The sequence below is a fragment of the Sorex fumeus genome, unplaced genomic scaffold (assembly GCF_029834395.1).
Source record: "Sorex fumeus unplaced genomic scaffold, SorFum_2.1 ptg000019l, whole genome shotgun sequence".
Lineage (NCBI taxonomy): Eukaryota > Metazoa > Chordata > Mammalia > Eulipotyphla > Soricidae > Sorex > Sorex fumeus.
In genome coordinates, this window is record NW_026606076.1 from 23,834,308 (window position 1) to 23,856,623 (window position 22,316).

General features: G+C 46.4%; 1 protein-coding gene across 1 annotated transcript in view; it reads right to left on the minus strand.

Annotated features, from left to right (window-relative positions):
• Positions 1-14,251: 14,251 nt before the first annotated feature.
• LOC130022020 (zinc finger protein 420-like) overlaps positions 14,252-22,316 on the minus strand; it is a 61,477-nt gene continuing 53,412 nt past the window's right edge. Inside the window, exons 2-4 of the mRNA XM_056112743.1 lie at positions 15,902-16,087; positions 14,810-15,733; positions 14,252-14,641 (exon numbers count right to left, since the gene is read on the minus strand). Of these exons, the coding sequence (XP_055968718.1) occupies positions 14,252-14,641; positions 14,810-15,733; positions 15,902-16,087 (1,500 nt within the window). The remainder of the gene's footprint in view (positions 14,642-14,809; positions 15,734-15,901; positions 16,088-22,316) is intronic.

Consider the following 22,316-nt stretch of genomic DNA (forward strand, 5'->3'; position numbering starts at 1 on the left):
TATGCTCATATTAGGTGCATGTAAGGCAATCACCCTAACTGCTGTACTATCACTCCAACCACTATTATGGTAGGATTTTAAGTGGAAACTTTAGTATCCCTCCATAAGACAATATTTTTTTTTCTACAGAGAAACCTATCTCTGAGGGGCAATATGGTTCCCCTTCCACAGTTACAATTACAGTCACAGATTGTATTCAGTAAATTTGGCAATGGATTCACATTGGTGTCGTAAGAACTGGGGTCAAAATTTATAAATTATTTATGTTTTTATTGAATCAGGGTGAATCAGAGCATTACAAAATTGTTCATGATAGTGTTTCAGTCATAAAATAATCCAATACCCATCCCTCCTACCATGTTTTTTCCCAAAACCAGGGTTCTCAGTTTCCCTCCCACTTCTTCAAGTCACTCCCGACCCCAGCCTGTCTCTATGGCAGGTACTTCTCCTCTCTCTCTCTCTCTCTCTCTCTCTCTCTCTCTCTCTCTCTTTCTAATTTAAGCCATTATGTTTTTCAATACAGATGCTGCCAGGTTATCATGTATATCCCTTTACCTGCTTTCAATACTCAGCTCCAAGCATCATCAAGTGTTTGAGTTTACAAGGTAAAACGCTGGGGCTACTGCTACGATGCATGTTTGTGTGTGTGTGTTCTGTGACCCTGAACTGGGTACTCACCTCCCCTCCTTCACAGGGCTACCAAACAGAGAGACAGAGAGATGTGGGACCACAGTCTGATGTTGAAAAACGCACCTTTGATGCTTAGTTGCTAGCATGTTTATAGAACTTCTGAAGGGGGATTGAGGTAAGGACATAGGTGTGATTGGTCATGTACATAGATATACATTTGTCAGAGGAAACTCTCTTGGGGAGATCAACCTAAGAAGACATTGTCTCCCAGGGACATCTACATTGCTTTTATCTTTCCCACTGGTTGTATAAGTGATCAATACATGGGTTGTTTGGATAAACAGAGTAAGAGACAAAGATCCCAACACTTAGTTCTCTGGGCTCTGAGAGCAAGCAAGGCTTTTACCGTAAATCCCAGACTAAATCCTCGGGGAAGTTCAGCTTGTCTTTCCCCATGGGGGTCCTGTCGCTTAGGTTGTAACAGTTTGCATCAAGACCATGATGCCTTGCATCATGTCGATTGGGGTTCGATCCCAGGCACCCCACAGTGCCCCCCCAGGCACACCTGTAGTGATCCCTGAGCACAGCCAGGTGTGGAAAACAAAACCAAATGCAACCAGGAGGAAGAAATCGGGCTATCCGGCCTGCCCCTGGCGACCCACTGGTCCTGAACTCCTGCTTGGGCATCCACAGTTCTCCTAAGTGGACTTGGTTGGCGCCCCAGTGAGCAGTGTTCAGCTGACCTTGGGGGGCGCAGCGGAAGTTTAGCTGGATGTTTAGCACCTCTGCACCCCATACAAAGGACTTCCAGCTTGGAGCTGATACAGCCACCCCAAACCAGCCTCTCGCCCTGACTCGCAAAAATCTGGTGCTTCCTGGGGCTGGAGCAATAGCACAGTGGGTAGGGCATTTGCCTTGCACGCGGTCGACCCAGGTTCGATTCCCAGCATCCTATATGGTCCTGAGCACCGCCAGGAGTGATTCCTGAGTGCATGAACCAGGAGTAACTCCTGTGCATTGCCGGTGTGACCCAAAAAGCAAAAAAAAAAAAATCTGGTGCTTCCAGAAATCTTGTTGACCACTGAATTCCCTTCTGTTTGAGGGAGACTACTCACTGGCTTCCCCAGACATTTGCAGGGGCAGGGCAGGTTTGGGGTTCCCAGAAGGATGTGGGACACCCTGGCAGAGCTGTGTGAACCTCACCTCAGCCCAACTCTAGACGCTGTCCCACCCCTGCTTCAGACCCCCTCCCCCAAATCATATAGCCAGATCAGGAGGTGTTGGATGGGGGTTGGAGGATGACTCCAGACCCCAATGGTGCTGCCTTAATTCTCGAGGGATCAGTGTGCTAAGAGGAGCCAACTCTGGTGGATTCGACTCACTTACACCCGCCAAGGGCTGGAGGGGATGAGAGTCCAGAATCTTCCGGCCCTGCCCACGCCCAGTTACTGGGCCTCGGGTCAGAGAATAAACTGGTGAATTGTGTCTGGGTGTCCTTGCTGCCTGGGGCTCTCCCCACTCACTCTCTCTGTGGAGGCACACCCAGTGGACAGTGCTCCAGAGCCAGCACCAGAGAGGGAACAGGGTGACACAGGAGAGCCTGTGCCATCCCGCAGTATAATGTTTCCAAACAACTCAGTTTAAAGTTCTCCAGACCCCAGGTCCCCACATCACAGCACCCCACATTGCTAAGTGTGCCATCTTCCGTCCTGAGTTTTGGGGTTCCTATACATATGAGAAGTCTCATGTCTTCTGTTCTCCGTGGAGGAGGGTGGCAGGGGCCACATTCAACTCCAGCATCTCCAGATGTCTGGGGTGAAGGAAACAGTCATCAGACAGACTGGAGTTAGGTTAAGGAGAATTTTAATTAGCACAGGAATAATGAGCCTAAGACCCAGCAATCTCCTTCCCTAGCAATCTGAAATACATAACTTCTGCCAAGCATTTTTTTTTTGCTTTTTGGTAACATTGAGCAATGCTCGAGGGTTACTCTAGGCTCTGCACTCACAAATTACTCCTGGCAGTACTTGAGGAACCATATGGGATGCCAGAGATTGGACCCACGTTGCCTGCATGCAAGGCAAACATCCTACATGCTGTACTATAGCTCTGCCTCCGAGGATTTTTTTGGGGGCTGCTTTGGTGTGTGCCTATAAGGTTCTGGGGACCATTGAGTACCTGGGATTGAACCTGGTTGGCTTCAAGCAGGGTGAGATTATTTTGTTGTTGTTCTGTTTACTTTGACCGAGAAAAGTTATGCTTGTTTGCTCTGTTCATGACCGAGCTCTCTAGAAAGGTTTCCAGTTATAGTCAGTCCCACGTGCCAACACCCCACGTTCTGAAGATGCCCTAACCCTCTTCAACAAAGAAGAGAGTTCAGGGATACAGCAAGATACAGCTCAGAAACTCCCACGTTTAGGGGAGAGAATCCTCCAATAAGGGAATGAGGCTGTTTTGGTTTCATTTGTTTTGTTCATGGTTTGAGGAACAATAATTCAGTCACACACAGAGGTTCTCCTGATGCTGCATTCAGGAATCACTCTTGCATGATGGTGGGGCTGTATGGAGAGCCAAAGAAAGAACCAGGGGCCTATGACTGCAAGCCAAGAACACTAACCGCTCTGCTCTTGTTCCCGCGGCCCAAACTGCTTGCTTGATCCTTAATGACCCTATACCTAACACTGAAGCAAAGAAATGGGCAGTGAGTCTTAAGCGTGGGAAAAGTCAGGCCACGGTAGTTCCGCAGAAACGCCACAAGATGGCGCTGTGGGAGTTTCCGTTCCTCAACAGGCACGTTTCTCTTAAGAGTTTTCCAACCTTGGGTTTGCTTCATTGATAAGTATGGTATAATTAAGGATCAAGCAAGCCGCTTCCACAGGTGCTGCTGTACGAGAACCGCGCAGGTGCTTTCTTTCACTAGAGTAACTTGGGTTTGATTCCAGCCTTCAGATCTTGTGGGGTACATAACTGAATCTTCTCGGGGGTCGAGTGGGTTGCCTCCGCTTTGTCTCTGCACCACGAGGGGTGCAGAGGATTGAACTTGACGTGGAAAGAACAAGACAAAGTCATTTATTTTTATTTTTTGTTCTCTTCTCTCTGAGCTAGAAACCTTCTGAAGTCACTTTGCTATGTCTGTGACTAAGCCATTGAGAAATATTTCCTGCTAGGGGCAACCCACACCCCATCACCCCACATTTTGAGGGTGCCCTAACCTCTACGACAAGGAAGAGGCAGCATGGATACAGCATGATATAGCTCAGAAACGCCCACGTTGGGTGAGTGAATCCTGCAATAAGGGATTGAGGCTGTTTTGGTTTTATTTTGTTTGTTCATGGTTTGGGGGACACAAATCCAGCCACACACAGAGGGTCTCCTGAAGCTGCATTCAGGAATCACTCTTGCATGATGGTGGGGCTGTATGGAGAGCCAGAGAAAGAACTAGGGGCCTGTGCTGCAAGCCAAGAGCACTAACCGTCCTGCTCCCGCTGCAGCGACCCAAGCAGCTTGCTTGATCCTTAATGACCTTATACCTAACATTGAAGCAAATAAATGGGCTGGAAATTTTAAGCGTGAGGAAAGTCGGGCAGCAGTATTTCCTTCGACACACCACGAGATGGCGGTGTGGACGTTTCTGTTCCTCTCCAGGCTCATTTCTCTAAGAATTTTCCACTCTTGGTTTATCTTCAGTGTTCAGTATGGGGTAATTAAGGATCAAGCAAGCAGCTTCCACAGGTGCAGCGTTAGGGGAGCCTGCGTTTTATTGTCTTTCACTTGAGTAATCTGGGTTCGATCCCAGCCTTCAGATCTTTGTGGGGTGGATAGCTGAATCTCCTCGGGAGTCGAGTGGGTTTCCCTAGCTTTGTCTCTAAACCTTGAGGGGTGCAGCAAATTGAACTGAGCCTTTGATGAGCAAGGCAGGGTTATTTTCTTACATTTATTGTTCTTTTTTCTCTGTACAAAAAAAGTTCTGAATGCACCTTCTGATGCCTGTGACCGTGCCCTATTAAGGTTTCCTTTTATGGGCAACCCACAACCCATGATCCTACATTATGAGGGTACTCTAACCATCTTCTACACCAACGTGGGGAATGGAAGAATATACAGTTCTGACACCCTCAAGTCGGGGTGAGGGAATTCGTCATCAAGGAACTGAAGCTCTGTGTTTTACTTTTTTTTTGTATGTTCCTTTATGATTGTGGCCAGAATGGATATTCTCAGGGCCTTCTCCTGGCTCTGAACTCAGGAAACACTTCGGACATGACTGAAGAACAATATGGGGATCCTATGAATATACCCGGGTCCTGTGGATACGAGGCAAGAGCCCTATCTTATCTGCTGCCATTGCAGCGGACCAAGCTGCAGTGCTTGATCCTTAATGACCCCATTTAAGCAAAGAGAAGGGATGTAAATCTTAAATTTGGGAAAATTTAGACCACGGAAGTTATGCTGAAACACCCAGAGATGGAGTTGTGGGTGTTTCCGTTCCTCTCCATGCCCGTTTCTCTAAGAATTTTCCACCCTTAAGTTTGCTTCTGTGTTAAGTATAGGGTAATTAAAGATCAATCACGAGCTTCAAAGGGGAATGGTAGGAGAGCCTTGAGGTTGCTAGTCTTTAACACAGGTAACAAGCATTTGATTTCCATCTTCAGATCTTGTGGTGTACATAGCTGAATCACCTTGGGAGTCCAGGGGGCTGCTCCATCTTTGCCTCTGGATCACGATGGGTGCAGAGTATTGAACCTGACGTGGAAACAGCAAGGCAAATTTGCAAGGCTGAAGCCATAGCACAGCAGGTAGGGTGTTTGCCGTGCAGGAGACCTTCATGGCCGGCCCAAGTTTCATACCTCCACCCCTCTCGGCAAGTTACCGAGAGTATCTTGCCCACACGGTAAAGCCTGCCAAGCTACCCGTAACATATTCGCTATGCAAAACACAGTAACAAGTCTCACAATGTTACTGGGCCCGTTCAAGCAACTCAATGAAAAACGCGAGGACAGTGACAGTGAGAGTCTGAGCTGAAAAACATCTGCAGCTACTTTGTTATGTCTTTGACCAAACCATTTAGAAATATTTCCTGCTATGGGCAACCCACACTTCATCACCCCACTTTCTGAGGGTATCCAACCCTCTTCTACGAGGAAGAGGCACCATGGATACAGCAAGATACAGCTCAGAAACGTCCACGTTGGGGTGAGGGAATCCTTCAATAAGGGACTGAGGCTGTTTTGTTTTTATTTGGTTTGTTCATGGTATGGGGGCCACAAATTCAGCAAGGCGCAGAGGTTCTCCTGGCTCTGCACACAGGAAGCACTCTGGCATGATTGTGGGGCTGTATGGAGAGCCAAAGTGTGTGAGAGCTTTCTTTCAATTGGGTAACCTGGGTTCGATTCAAGTCTTCATATCTTGTGGGACACATAACTGGACTCACTATAAACAGTGCTCCTCTCCCACAGTCCAGGGACTTCTCTCCTGGGGCGGTTTGTGTTCATGAACTTAGCAGAACAGTCTCCGAGTATCTTTACCCAGGGGAGCGCTTGTTTGCAGCGTGGTTTCTCACTTCCTACTGGTAACCCACAGAAGACATCCTACCTGTCTTGGCATCCTCATGGGGCTGAGGGCATAACTGCTCACTCGAGATTTTGTCACAGTGTGCATGACCAGAAGAATTCCACCTGGGCTGTTTCTACCCAAGGAACAGCAGAGAAGGATTCCAATTACTGTGCTGTGCCTGATAGTCTTCTCGTCAAAAAAAAAAAAATTCTAGACCTGCAGGTTGGTTTCTAACATTAACCCAACATGGTTGCAATTCTGACACGTGGATGGATTTTCCAGGCAATGAACTAATGTTTCAGCAAGATGGACAAACAAAATAGACCGACGGCAGGTCACATAGCCGTGTAATTTTTTTCCAACTCAAAGAACAGACACAGTAATGGAAATAACTCCCTCTGCAGAAAATTGAAGCACCACATTAGAGTGAAAATAAAAGGGGCCCGAGACTGGGATTGGTACTAGCTTAGTGTGGAGCTTAGTGGGATAGCTTAGTGGGATACACATGCAAAGGCAATGATGCATCACCACACAGCCGAGACAGACCTTTGAAAACATCTCACCTAAAGCAGATTCCTCTCGGGGATCTATGAGTTTTCTGTTATCTTGCTCTATTTACTTAGGTGGGGATAGGGTCACACCAGCAGTGCTCAGGGATTCCTGCTGCTGGGACTCTTAGGAATGCAAGAGATAACCATGAAAAAACTGCCTTTCTTCGAGCCCTCTTGAACTTATTCGCCAACGTGGCTTGGCACATGCCTCAGGCAACCGCAAGCGAACGTCCGAGCTGGCAAAACAATGCACAGAAGCCATCAAGGATGATCTCAAAGACAGGAGAACACTGATGCTGGTAGATGCGGCAGAAGCTGGGAAAAGCATTTGTAATGCCCGCCTATCCTTCACCAACTACAAGACCAAGAGGACTCCCCTCCGACATCCTGATGGATCTGTAACATCTTCCAGAAGGGCAGTCAGAAGATTATTTATGAATTCTACTCATATCTCTTTAATAGGCACGTCCACTTGCCCACATACCATATTCCGCACAATGGATATATATTTCCCGATGTTCCCCCTTCCGAAATTCAACATGTCATCTCGTCGGTAAAGAAATAAAAAGCACCTGGGCCAGACAAGATCAGACCTGAACACCTGAAGAACTTACCATCAGTACTCATCAATACACTGTCTCAGCTCTTCACACGCTGTCTGAATGCAAGGTTCCATTCCAATGGAAAACCAGCAAGACTGTACTACTATATACGAAGGGAGACATCCACGAATTCGGCAACTATCTCCCAATCTGCCTATTGTCTGTCATCTACAAACTGTTCACTCGAGTCATACTGAATAGGATTAGCAGAACACTAGATGAAGAACAACCATGTGAACAAGCCGGGTCCTGTAAAGGATTCAGTGCCATCTACAATATCCACACGTTTACTAAGCTCATTGAGGTTTCTCAGGAGTTCAAGATGCCGCTCTGTCTAACGTTCATTGATTTAAAGAAGTCCTTTGATTCTGTTGAGACGGAAGTGGTCATTGAAGCCCTAGCCAATCAGGGTTTACAAACACAATACATCAGGATCCTCCTTGAGCTCTATTATGGATTCACTACCAGGATCTCACCATTCTACAAAGAAGTAAGCATCCATGTCAAGAGAGGGGTTCGGCAGGGTGATACCATTTCACCAAAACTCTTCAGTGCCACCGTCAAGAACATAATGCGACGACTGGAATGGGAAGGAATGGGAGTGAACATAGATGGTCGTCAACTACACAACCTCCGCTTTGCTGATGACATCGTTGTAATAACACCAGACATCAGCCAAGAGGCACAAATGCTGCCCTACTTCGACCGTGAATGTGGAAATATCGGACTACAGCTGAATCCTAGAAAGACAATGTTTATGAGAAACAGCCTCGTTCCTGACGCTCCATTCACTCTCAATGGAACCACCATCTCCGAATCAACAGATATATATACCTAGTTCGAGAAATCAACATGATGAATGACCTGGTACCTGAGTTATACAGGAGGAAGAGAGCAGCTTGGAATGCTTTCAAGAACGCTGAAGAAATAAATAAGAGGACAAAGAACCTCCAGCTACAAGCACATCTCTTTGATTCCTCTTTTCTTCCTGCATTAATATATGCCTCAGAGACCCGGGCCTTATGAAAACAGGATGAGAACGCTACTCGGTTCTCTCAAAGAGGAATCGAAAGAGCTATGCTTGGAATATCACACATCACTCAAATGAGAGATAGAATCTGGAGTTCTGATCTCTCTCGATGGTCAAGAATCAGGGACACTGTCTCATCTGCCAAGGCATCAAAAATTAGATGGGCTGGACACGTACTAAGGTTTGCAGACAACCACTGGCCTAGAGCAATTACTGACTGGATTCCACGGGACGTCAAAAGGTCGCGTGGACGTCCACCTACAAGATGGTCAGACTTCTTCGTCAAGACCCTGAATGATCGGTTTGAGGCTCTGCATGTTCCTAGAACGAACAGATGCCATTGGGCTACACTAGCACGCAACAGGCATGCATGGAGACATTACTGGCTCCCACTCGAATAAATCGATGAATAAAGGGGGATCAAGCGATCAAGTGATCTATTTTTTAGGTTTTAGAATTACTTCTTTCATGCAGCAACACGGTTGGAACTGGAAGATACCGTCTTGACTGAAGTTAGCCAGAAAAAAAAAAAACAGGATGATGTTCACTCATTGGTGGAATACCGAACACTGGGTGTGGAAATGTACTGTAAAGGGGCTACTTCAATCATCCCTGATTCCAGTGTTTAGAGAGAAGCCAGACAAAGAAGGAAAGAAATTTGGGGTGGAAGAGAACCAGAAGTTTACAGGGATCAGGGATTCATTTATGCCAGTGACACGAGTGAGGGGTGTAGCCATTTACCCAAAACACAGATGCAACAGAACTGAAAACAAGAAATCTAAGCTGTGACCACTGAAACCTAGTCATGTGCTTGTCCAGATGAAAGGCAGGGCTAGAGTGAGGATTGGGGTGGGGAGGGAATACGGGAACACAGGTGGAGGGAAGCTGATGCAGGGATTGGTGTTCAATTATTGTACACCAAAATACAACTACTAAAAAAACTTTAAAAATACTGGCACTTTAATGAAAACTTTAAAAAACAATACAATAAAATAAATTTCTAGATTGCAGTACCCACTGAGGTTAAAGCCCCTCTAGTCCCAGCATTAGGCTCCGATATTTTTCCTGTGATGCTGAGACCATAGACGTGGTTGTGGGGATGGAGCCGGACCCCACCTTTCAAGTTGCATGCTCGGTCCATTGAGCACTCCAATGGCATAATAGTTAGTTTCAACAAGAGAATCTTACAGCACACTTGCACAATACCCCTGTTTCCTAAAAAAATTGCTGTAATGCCACATCCTGAACCTGTGATTTGAGTTCTGAAATCAAACAATATGCACAATGAGAATTAGTCCAATGTTGAATGGAATGCAGTAGAATGACCAAGCAGGAGGAGGACATCTCCATAGTTCTCACAGTCCAAGCAAGCCTACAGAAAGGGAAAATCTGTGGGAAGTGTTGATAGCATGACCTTGGCAATCCCCCAAAAAGCCTTATGGATTTTGTTTTTATTCAGACCCAGTGATGCTTGGGATACCATAGGGTATGCTGGACATTGAAAGTAGGCAGCATCTATAAGGCGAGCACCCACTGTCTTGCACTGCTGTTCTCGTCCTAATGAACTTCACTATGGGCTCACAGTCACAATTTAACATACACACAATAAAACAATTTTTGGTGCGTACAAGCGAACAGCAGGTAGGCATTTGCCTTGCATGAGGCTGACAGGGGTTGATACTTGAACACTGTCAAAAGCAACTTACAAGAACCACCAGGAATAACTGATGAGTATCCCCAGGCCCCCAAACAAAAGAAAACTAAATTTCTTCCCATATTCAAAAAACCATGGCAATGATCCAAAGGCAAAGATATGCATGGTGCAAGATTGACTGAGCAGAGTCCAGAAAGAGCACCTGACCTTTTAGGTGTACAGCCAGGCTAGTTATACAGCCGGGGACACAAGGGCCTTGAAACACATGGACTACTCGACATATCTGATAGATAAGGAAGAATGACAACAAAGTCAAGAAAGCAAAGCACAGGATCTATCTGTAATGAAAAGCTCCGGGGAGAAGACACCCCTACCCCATGCCACACCTCCACATCACATGGCCTAGTGATGAGAAGGGGATACTCAATGTCCAATGAGCAACTCAAAGATGCTGTGGATTGGAGGACTCCTGGGTTGGCCACACGCAAGGCAAGCATCCTACTTGCCCTACTATTGCTCTGACCATTTCTAAATAAATCGAAGAAAACGGGAAAAAATGGGAGAGCAATTACAAAGCTTTCAGGTTTAATTCTCGGTCATACAATGAAACACCCGTCATTTCACCGTGCCCATTTCCCACCACTAAAAACGCAAGTATGCCGCCATTCCACAGTCTCCCAATAACTATGGGGCAGATAATTTCCACATTCTTCTCTCTACTTTGATTACATTCAATAGGTTGACTCGAGACCACCATTATTATTTGGGATTTTACCCCAGCACTCAGATCTGGCGAAAACGCAACATCGACAATTCTTTTTTGATGGCTGGTTAAAAATAACATATGATTTTGGAATTCTGAAATTTTAACAACTAAATCTGGAGGGATTTCTGCCAAAACCTGCTGGGTTCCGAGATTTGTTCCTGAGTCTCTGGGATAATGGCCATTAAACAACTTTACCAAGAGCCAGAGAGGCGGTTCGTGGGAATGACATAGGCTCTTGTTGGGGAGGGGAGGAATTGGCCGGCTCCACCCCATCCTGAGAGGCCCCACGTATATTCCTGAGTGAGGGCCCAAACCTGACTTTCCAAAGGCCTTTGGGGGATGGAGGCCACCGAGCCACCACGTGGGAGTAGTTGGGGGGGCAGCTCCAATTTCCCCTGCGGTGGACCAGGGACAGTAACCTTCTGCAGGGTCCAGATGCATTTCTGCTAAAAGGCGCTGGGTTTCGAGATTTGTCTCTGAATCTCTGGGATCATGGCCATTACGCACCTTGATCACGAGCCACATAGGTCAATCATAGGTGCCAGACAACTCGGGGTTTCATTGGGGTGGGGAGAAAAGGACCGGCCCCACCACCATCCAGTTAGGCCCTGCATGTCTCCTCACAGCAGTTCCAAACCTAACCATCCAGAAGCCATTAGAGATGGTGGCCAGTGAGTCGCCAGGCATGAAACCTATTGCCACCTGAAATACCCAGCTTTGGTAACCTACTGTAGGGACCAGACACATTTCTGCTGAAAGCCGCTGGATTCAGAGATTTGTTACTGAGACTCTGGGATCATGGCCGAGTGATCAAGAGCCAGAGAGTCTGTACATGGACAGCGACTCAGGGTCTCATTGAGGTGGGGAGGAAAGGGCAGAGTCCACCCCAATCCCATGAGGCCCCGCATGTCTTGTCACTGCAGGCCCAAACCTGTCTGTCCAATGGCCTCTGGAGGATGATGTCCACCAAGCCACCAAGTAGGATCAGGCGGAAAGACATACCCTTTCCCCCTTGTGGTGGTCTGTCACTGGTAAATCATTGTGGGAACAGGGCGCATCTCTGCAAAAAGCCGCTGGGTTCTGAGATTTGTCTCTGAGTCTCTGGGATCATAGCCTTTAAGCAGTTTGATCAGGAACCAGAGAGACCTTGCCTCCAATTATATAGCTGAGCCAGAAATGGTTTGTTGGTGTGTCTTGCACATACCTAACTTTTGGCCGTTTACTTTATTGCAAGACTTTGCCCAAAGTTTTTGTTGTCTGGCCAAAGGCACAGCATCTATTTTGGAGTATCTGGAAGTCTGACGGTGCCATCATTCTACTGATGCACTCGCCTTACAGGCACAGATTGACCTGCTGGTGGTATCATACACCCGGGAAGTAGAAATTCTATATATGGAAAAAACAGAAATAGTGGGGTTGGACTCACTGTAAAGCAGATAGGATGCTTGCCTTGCTGATACAGGTCAAACCTCTCCATCCCATAGGAACCCAGCAGCACTGCAGAATAATTCCTGAGCTGCAGAACCAGAAGTAAACCTTGAGCATCAAAGAATCCCTTCCAACTCCCCTGAATTAAAAAAAAAAGCTATTAAAATTAATCCAAAGTGGGGCTGAAGTGATAGCAGAGTGGGTAGAACGTTTGACTTGCACATGACCAACCCGGTTTCTAATCTCAGCAACAATATGGTCCCCTGAGCTTTACCAGGAGTAATTCCTGAGTACATAAGCGAGAAGAAACCTATGTGAAATGCTGGATGTGACCCAAGAAGTAAAAAAAAAATCCAAAGAGTAAATTTTCAGAGGCAAATCTCTCTCCTTGTCCAAACACGCCCCAAAGTCCCAAACCCAGCACGAAAGCCAATGAAAATGACCGATCACAAAAGTGTCCCTTTCCTTTGGGGGCTGCCCGTGAAGATATCTGGAGGTTCGATAAGTGTTATGTCCAGTCCAAAGGCTCCAAACATGGTACTGCGCAGTCCCGAGTAGGGAGGAATGAGATGGCCAAGACCCCCACTCTCTGCAGGCTCCTCACACCAAGGCCTGAAGTCCATGTGCCCACCCTCCAACCATCTTGGACATGGTTGCGATCGTGGCTGCAGAGGCCCTCAGGATAACGCACCCTCACCCATGACACTTGAGCCACAGAAGAGCCCCCAATGCACCCCTCAAAAGCTCCACATCCCCTAAAGCCTGGATATCCAGAACAAGTTCCCAAACCGGGATTTTCAGGGTGCTGAAGCATTCCAAATTCTAACACACGAAAGACTGAAGAATGAAGGTTTACCTGTTTTTCCATTTTCAAAGAATTCAGTGCTGCATCTTGGTTGATTTCTGCCATAATTCCCACCAAACAGCCCCTCTGGGCCAAGCCAGAAGCATAGCAAACAATAAGAGAGTAGTGAGCCATGACAGCTCTGAGCAGGGGGATGTTTCTACACCTGTTCATTCAGTCACCTTCCTCCTTATTTTCATCACCAGGTCCCATTATTTACAAGTTAACACACAAGCAATTCTAAGCACTAGAATACTGGCATAGGTGAAGCCCGGGTGAAAATCAGCAGGTAACTTTCAGTGACATGAGAAGCCTGTTCCGAGCAGACAGGCTTACTTCCCTCTTAACTGCACTTTTTTAACAACCTTGTCTATTGTTTCCAAAGGAAACTTGCTTGACTGGCTTGTCCTGTTCTGTCCTAAGAGACTGTTATTAAGGGATCAAATCATCCGGTATGAATTTTTATATGTTTATTATGGTGTGAGGGGTACATGAAGCCATTCCCACATTACTGACATTTATGCAGTTTGTCTCCAGTATGAATTCTCACATACTGAGTAAGAGAATAGCACCAAATGAAGATCTTCTCACATGTCGGACACTGAAAATATTTCCTTCCACTGTGAATTTTCCTGTGCTTAGTAAGGATTCTGAATGGCAGAAGGCCTTCCCACATTTCTCGCATATATAAGTTTTTTCTCTGGCGTGAATGCTACTTTGTACACTAAATCTGAGGCTTCTCAAAAGGCCTTTCCACATTTCTTACATGTATATGGTTTCTCTCCCGTGCGTATTCTCCTATGTGCATTAAGTATTGAAAACATAGAGAGGCCTTTCCACATTCCTTACATAAAAAGTTTCTCTCCAGTGTGAATTTTCCTATGTACACTAATATTTGAGACTGTAGCAAATGCCTTCCCACATTCCTTACATACATACGGTTTCTCTCCACGGTAAATTCTCCTATGTACAGTCAATTATGAGGAAGAAGTAAAGGACTTTCCACACTCCACACATATTTAAGACTTCTCTCCAGTATGAATTCTCATGTGCAGAGTAAGGGAAGAGAACCGTGTGAATGCCTTTCCACATGTCAGACACTGATAAGGTTTCTCTCTGAGATGAATTTTCATATGTGTCGTAAGTCTTGAAGCTCCAGCAAAGGCCTTTCCACATTCCTTATATATATACGGTTTCTATCCAGTGTGAATTTTCCTATGTACAGTAAGTTTTGAGGCTCTAACAAAGGCCTTTCCACATTCCTTACATATATGCGGTTTCTCTCCAGTGTGAATTTTCCTATGTTCTCTAAATGTTGAGGCCCAAGAAAAGGCCTTTCCACATTCCTTACATATATATGGTTTCTCCCCAGTGTGAATTTTCCTATGTTCACCAAGAGTTGAGGCTACAGCAAAGGCCTTCCCACATTCTTTACATATATACGGTTTCTCTCCAGTGTGAATTTTCCTATGTACACTAAGTCCTGAGGCTCTAGCAAATGTCTTTCCACATTCCTTACATATATATGGTTTCACTCCAGTGTGAATTTTCCTATGTACACTAAGTCCTGAGGCTCTAGCAAAGGCCTTTCCACATTCCTTACATATACACTGTTTCTCTCCAGTGTGAATTCTGCTATGTATACTAAGTGTTGAGGATTCAGCAAAGGATTTCCCACATTCCTTACATATATACGGTTTCTCTCCAGTATGAATTTTCCTATGTACAGTAAGTTTTGAGGCTCTAACAAAGGCCTTTCCACATTCCTTACATATATGCGGTTTCTCTCCAGTGTGAATTTTCCTATGTTCTCTAAATGTTGAGGCCCAAGAAAAGGCCTTTCCACATTCCTTACATATATATGGTTTCTCCCCAGTGTGAATTTTCCTATGTTCACCAAGAGTTGAGGCTACAGCAAAGGCCTTCCCACATTCCTTACATATATACGGTTTCTCTCCAGTGTGAATTTTCCTATGTACACTAAGTCCTGAGGCTCTAGCAAATGCCTTTCCACATTCCTTACATATATATGGTTTCACTCCAGTGTGAATTTTCCTATGTACACTAAGTCCTGAGGCTCTAGCAAAGGCCTTTCCACATTCCTTACATATACACGGTTTCTCTCCAGTGTGAATTCTCCTATGTATACTAAGTGTTGAGGATTCAGCAAAGGATTTCCCACATTCCTTACATATATACGGTTTCTCTCCAGTATGAATTTTCCTATGTACAGTAAGTTTTGAGGCTCTAACAAAGGCCTTTCCACATTCCTTACATATATGCGGTTTCTCTCCAGTGTGAATTTTCCTATGTTCTCTAAATGTTGAGGCCCAAGCAAAGGCCTTTCCACATTCCTTACATATATTTGGTTTCTCCCCAGTGTGAATTTTCCTATGTTCACCAAGAGTTGAGGCTACAGCAAAGGCCTTCCCACATTCCTTACATATATACGGTTTCTCTCCAGTGTGAATTTTCCTATGTACACTAAGTCCTGAGGCTCTAGCAAATGCCTTTCCACATTCCTTACATATATATGGTTTCACTCCAGTGTGAATTTTCCTATGTACACTAAGTCCTGAGGCTCTAGCAAAGGCCTTTCCACATTCCTTACATATACACGGTTTCTCTCCAGTGTGAATTCTCCTATGTACACTAAGACTTGAGGCTACAGCAAAGGCCTTTCCACATTCCTTACATATATGCGGTTTCTCTCTAGTGTGAATTCTCCTATGTACACTAAGACTTGAGGCTACAGCAAAGGTCTTCCCACATTCCTTACATAGATACAGTTTCTCTCCAGTGTGACTGCTCCTATGTAAACTAAGTCTTGTGGCCCAAACAAAGGCCATTCCACATTCTTTACATCTATATGGTTTCTCTCCAGTGTGAATAATTGCATGTCTACTGAGGCTTGACGACTGAGTAAAGGCCTTGCCACACTCCTGACATATATAAGGCTTCTCTCCACTATGAGTTTTCATGTGTCTATTAAGATGTGAGGTCTGAATAAAAGCCTTCCCACAAGTCTGACATTTATATGGTTTCTATCCTGTATGAATTCTCCTATGCAAAATAAGATGTGCTGATCTATTGAAGGTCTTTCCACATTCTTCACATGTATAAGGTTTCACTCTTGCATTTATATTCATATGGTCACGATGGGGTAACCCTTGACTCACACTTTGTTCTCGAGGCTGACTTTTCTGGGGATTCTGTCCACTGAGGTTTTCTAAGAGAACACCACAGTGCTGAGAACATGGGGAGGCTCCCCCACATTCCTTACACGTAGATTGGTTCTGCTCACGGTGACTGTGGTTGAGGATGTGTTGCTGTGAGGGACTCACTATAAATAGTGCTCCACTACCTAGCAGGTGCCCCATTGGGGAATTTTTTGCCTGTGAACTGAGAATAAAACACTCCAAGGAACTTTTTCCAGGAGAGGGCTTCTTCAGAGTGAGGTAGCTCTCGCCATTCTGATCACCCTCAGAAGACATTCCGCCTGTCTCGGCATCCTCATAGGGCTGAGGGAAGGATTGCTCACTAGAGACATTGTCACAGAGTGTAGAATCAGAGACATTCCACTTGGGGTGGCACCTTTCCTGTAGAACAACAAAGGATTCTAATTATTGACTTATTCACTGAGTCTTCCTGACAAAAAACTGAGCCGTTCAGCTGTGGTTTCACACATATGCACCACACAAATGCAATTACCGACATATGAATTGTCATACGATAGAGTAATTTCATGTTACTGTAAGTTGGACACACAAAATTGATGGATGCAGAGTCAGTAAATTCTGTGCCTTTCTCCCCTTTAAATTAATGAAGGAATACAACTGGAAATAATTCCTTCTATAGAAAACGGAAGCGTCTATTTCAAGAGAAAATGAAATAGATCCACATGCGGGTTTGGTTAAAGTTCCGTGTGGAACCTGTGATGCAGGGGTGAAGACAACGCTGCATCGTCACGCAGCTGAGACAGACCACGTGGCCATTGCAAAGATCCCACCACAAGTGATGGCTTTCAGGATCAATGAAGTTTTTTGTTCTTTCTGTTTTGTAGTTTCTATTTATTGGGGTTGGGTGGGTGGAGGGACACACCATGCAGTGTCTAGGATCAGTTCTGTGGGTCTATGCTGTCTATAAGTTGTTTTGGGTAAGGACCATCCATCCATGCGCAAAGAAAGTATATTTATCACTACACCCTCTCTAGGGCGCACCAATTAGCTTTCAAAACGACTACCACTGTCAAGCAAATCAAAACTCACAGTATATTTATACATGGTTTATTTCAGCACGTAGTGAAGCTAAGGGTCCTATACTCTAAGCATCAGACTTTGGAATTCCTCCCTGCCATTCCTAGCCTTCCACCTTAACAATCATATACTTGGTCCACTCCTGCTGGCATAATAATATTTATTCTGATTTAGCGAATCTTACCAACTCACTCGTACATGCTGACCCCATTCCCAAATCAAAGTGCTGCAATGCCAAATCCTGAAGTCGCGGTTTCAGTTCTGAAACTGAACAAAACATGCAATTCAAGCACTTGTCCAAAAATGTAGCATAATGATGCCATGTAGTTAAGAGTATATTTCTGTGGTTCTCTGCGTCCAAAGAGTCCCACACTAAATAAAAGATTCGGATAGTGGAAAACTGTGAGGATCTTGGCAATTCTACACTAGGTTTTGTTTTTGTTTTTGAGTAGACCTGGTAATGTTCGGGGAACCAGGTTACTGAATAAATTATTGAACAGGTTACCTTCAGGCACTGCAAGGCACTCCCTGCTGTACTATCGTTCAGATCCAAACAAGCTCTGTTATGGTCTTACTTATTCGAAAGCCATGGAAGCAAATTACAGGATCATTATGTGACTGACAGTCCAGGGCAATGAAGAACAGCATGAGTGCGGCACAGACCCAAGGATGCAGGAGACCAAGGCCCCGGTTTTAGCAGCGTGTTTCCTACATGCTCAGCGCACCCATACGCTGCACAGGGCCTGAGCCAGGAAGGGTCCTCAGACACTCACCCGCACACATGCCTCTCCTCCCTGACCTCAGGGCTCCTCCTTCCAGCCAGGAGATCACCGCAGGCTTCATCCCAGAGTGCCCTGCCCCAACAGAGACAGAGGCATGGATAAGTGACATGGAAAAGGTGGCAGGTAAATCCCCAAGTTTTCCTGATATAAGTGGGCATATATCTGAAAAGCATGAACAGAATGTCCATTTTCAAAATGCCACATATTTCTAGTTATTCGAGAGGTAAGACCCAAGAAAATACCACAAATACTCTAGACCTGACCTTGTGTATTGCCGACAGGGGGTTGATCAGCACAGTATGTTGTTGGTTTTTTGTCTTCATTGGGGTCTCACCTGGCAATGCTCAGGGGTGATTCCTGACACTGTTTTCAGAAATCACTGCTGCTGGTGCTCGTGAATGACATCGGATGCTGGGGATTTAACCCACGTCGCTGCTTGCATGAAAATCACTTTCCTCCCTCTACTGTCTCTCTAGGCCCAGCTGCACGTGGAGTTTCCTGAGCCCCTCATGAACTCATCACGGATTTCAGTAAAAATAAGTGCATAATAAATCTGGAAATGGCCAAGGGTGGCAAGAGACCCTTATTTTTTTAAGCTGAAAAATGTATCCAGAAAGATAGCAGAGCAGGAGTTTCTCACGGACAATCCAGTTGCGAAACTCGATATCACCTAGGGTCCCTCATGCCAGCCAGGAGTGATCCCTGAGTGCAGAGTCCAGGAACAAACCCTAAGTCCTGCTGAAGTATCACAAGAACCATTAGAAGTAAATCCAAACACTGAAATAGGGCAGCGTCTAATGAGTTGAGAGACGAGATATCAAATTCCCTGTGGTGGGAGAGAGATAGTACAGCACATAGGACAGAAGCGCTGGACACACATGTGGGTTTGATCCCTGGCAGCCCATATGGTTTTGGAGCAAGGCCTGGTATGGATCCTGAATACACAGGCAGGAATATCCCTAATTCGTAAGGAAAAAAGAAAATGCAAAAACCATCTGACTTGATGACTGGTGCAAATGTACTGGGGGTGAGGCACCAACACTTTAAGTTGCCAAGAGGTTTCAGCCCACGGTACCCCATGGCCCCTGAGCACTCTTAGGAGTCATCCTTTAGCACAGCGCCAGGAGAACTGTGGACTGCCCCACCCCAAACAAAGGAAACAGCAAAACCAATTAAACACACAAAAGTTCGTGTAGTACACAAAGTAAATTGATGCACCAATGGATGGAACTATTTAAAGGGAACTGAGCAATAACTGGGCAGATAGGGATCTTCCCATGGACACAGTCGAAACGGGTTGATATGAATCACACCATAGGATCCGGCTACCCCACACGAGAAAATACTGAGGATAAAGCTGAGAGTAAGGCCTGAGTATCCACAGGTGAACCCTAAAAAAAGAGTGAGGGAAGAGCTACTGCACGGCTGTCCAACATCCCAGCTCGTCACAGAGCTACAATTGGACACACAGCTGCTGCCCAACCCCAGGGAGCCCACGCGGGTCTGTTCAGACACGGTTGGCTCCACACTGCTCTCACCGACAGCCTGCAGATTCTGGTAGGTCTCCAGCATCACGTCCCTGTACAGCTTCCGCTGAGAGGCCTCCAGGCATGACCATTCCTCTGGGGTGAAGTTCACAGCCACGTCATGGAAGGTTACTGCGTCCTGAGTCAGCACACAAAGAGGGTGGGAGTCAGTGTCCATCTTAGCCTCATTTCCACTACTCTGAGGCCAGGTCTCAGGGGCCTATATTGTCGCTGGGCCTCTCCACTCCAAATGAACCAGCCTCCATGCACATGCATGACTGACGGGCCTCCAAAATCACATAAGGCAACTGGATCTGCTAAAGTGGGAGGAAGTTATACAGAAGGTTCTTGGATGTATCTGCCTTTCCTGGTAACCCCCCGGCCAATTTGAGCACCACTGTTCCAGTGAGCACTGTAGAGAGGATCACCTGAACACAGACTTGTACGATCCAAAAGGCTATCCTGGTTGTAGCGAAAACCACTGCACGCTCACCGATGCACCCCCACAGCACATGACCACTAGGATTGAGAACTCGACAGTCCATATAAACAACTACTCATGGCATGTATGCCTGTAGGAACTCACTGCTCAGGACTGCCCAAATCCCGCTCAAAGAAGGTAGAAGTTTCTAGACCCCAAAATATCTACTGGCCTCAGAGATCCTTGGCTCTTTCTCCTTGGGATTGGTGCATGCCCAGAAATCCACACACAAGATTATGTGAATGCAAGACTGTATGACCGAGCAGGTAGTCTCTCCAAAGTAGGAAGGACAAAACAGGAGAAAAGCAAATCTGTGGGCCCAAGTCACTGTAGTTGCCAGGGCACAAACGGGGCCATCACACCCCAGGGTGCTCTGAGGCCTGTCACTTGTGAATCCAGAGCACAGAGTCAAGAGAACAGCTGATGACAAAAACAATGCAAAAGAAACCGTACCAGCAGGTTGGCGTAACAGGACAGCTGTTCCTGGGACAGCACATAGGACTGGAGATCCCCAACATCCCATATGGCCCTACAAGTACTGCCAGGGGCAATGCCAGAGTGCAGCACAAGGAATGATTGCGAGAATCCTTGCTCTGCCACCCCTAATAAAACAGAAAACCCAAGATGAAACCTTTGGACCTCCAGCATCCCATTGGTCACCTAGACCTGTCAGGAATGAGCATTGAGCACTGAGCTTTGAGTACTCCTCATGCACCACTGGTTCGGTCCCAAAGCCAAATAAAACAAAACGAACATACACAAAAGCAGCTTCAAACAGCAGAATGGGACGGTCAAATCGGAAGTCTCATCTTGGAATCTATCCAAAATAAACCGAAAAAGATGACCCAGGAAGCCTGGGCACTCCTGGTACTACCTCATGTCATTCTATCCGTCTACTCGTACCTGGGAACAGTTTACTAGAAGTCGCGTCACCATCTTCTACTGTCACTATTGTTCTGAGGATCAGCAGGAGGCTCCGTGCAAAGACCTGGAGAAGTCAGAACAGTGAGCACCAGAGAAGAGCACCTCCTCCCACTCCCAAGCTCAGACCAGCCACACCCTCAGGCACAGCCTCACAATTCCACCTCTGGGAGACAATGGCAGAAGCTCCTGTCTCCGCTAGGGATGCAAATTTTGTTGGCATCTGTGCTGCACTTCAGGAGAGGAGCCTGGGCCCAGGCTACAGGGGAGGAAAAGACAGCGTTCTCTGATCCCCGGATTCTTCTCTGGCTCCCACAGGAAAGTCTCTATAGGCCGTGCCAGGGGCCGACTCTCAGGCCAGGAGCTCCCAAATATTAGCGCCCCCTGCAGGCTGGCAGCAGTGCTGCACCATGGGAACCTTAGCCTGGAATGTGGCTCCACCATGTGACTTAGAGTGGACAAACCTTCGACACTCGCTTACAGGGTGGACAAGGACATGCACCTGGGCACTCTGTCCCGGGAACCTCAGTATTTACTACAATGGCAGGTGTCGTCTGCTCAGGGAGAGATAGAGAGTCAGGGGTGCTTTGCAGTTTGATGTGAGGGAGCTGAAATTCATGAACCTAAAAAAGATATACAAGTATTTTGGTTAGATAGCAATAATGTGAATTGGGCACTTGACTAGATGAACTGATCAATCCTCTGCATCCCATATGGCCCCTACCAGCGCCAGGGACAATACCTGAGCTTAGAGACTCGAGTAAGTCATGAGCATCTCCGGGTATGTGCCCTCTCTCCCCCCTAAAATATAAAGAACCAAAAATAGCCCCCCCAAATACATTTTCATTGGCAAATCTCAGTCACCTGCAAGCCCCCTTCCCCTCACATACCCCGCATGATCGCGGCTCTCATGGCAGACAATGAAAATGACCAGCAACAGGTCTCCTGCCATTAGCTGGAGGGGCTGAAGCTCTGCCACTCAAATCTGGAGATTCTACAGAAGCGAGCTTAGGACCGATGGTTCAAACGTGGGACTGCTGGGACGGTTGGAATAGCCAAGCCCTCGGATGATTCTCGCACTCAGCTCTGTTGCCCCATCGCGGAGCTGGAGACGATTGTGGCGAACTCACAACTGTCACCCCTGAACCTTGAGACAGCCCCCACTGCACCCCCAAAGCTCTGTCTCCCCCAAAAACGTCCATCACACCTCACGATCCACCTGGATGTTGGCGAACACGTGAAAAACCAGCGCAAAATTACCCCTAAGTTGGCTCGGCCCCTCGGCTCAGAGTGTG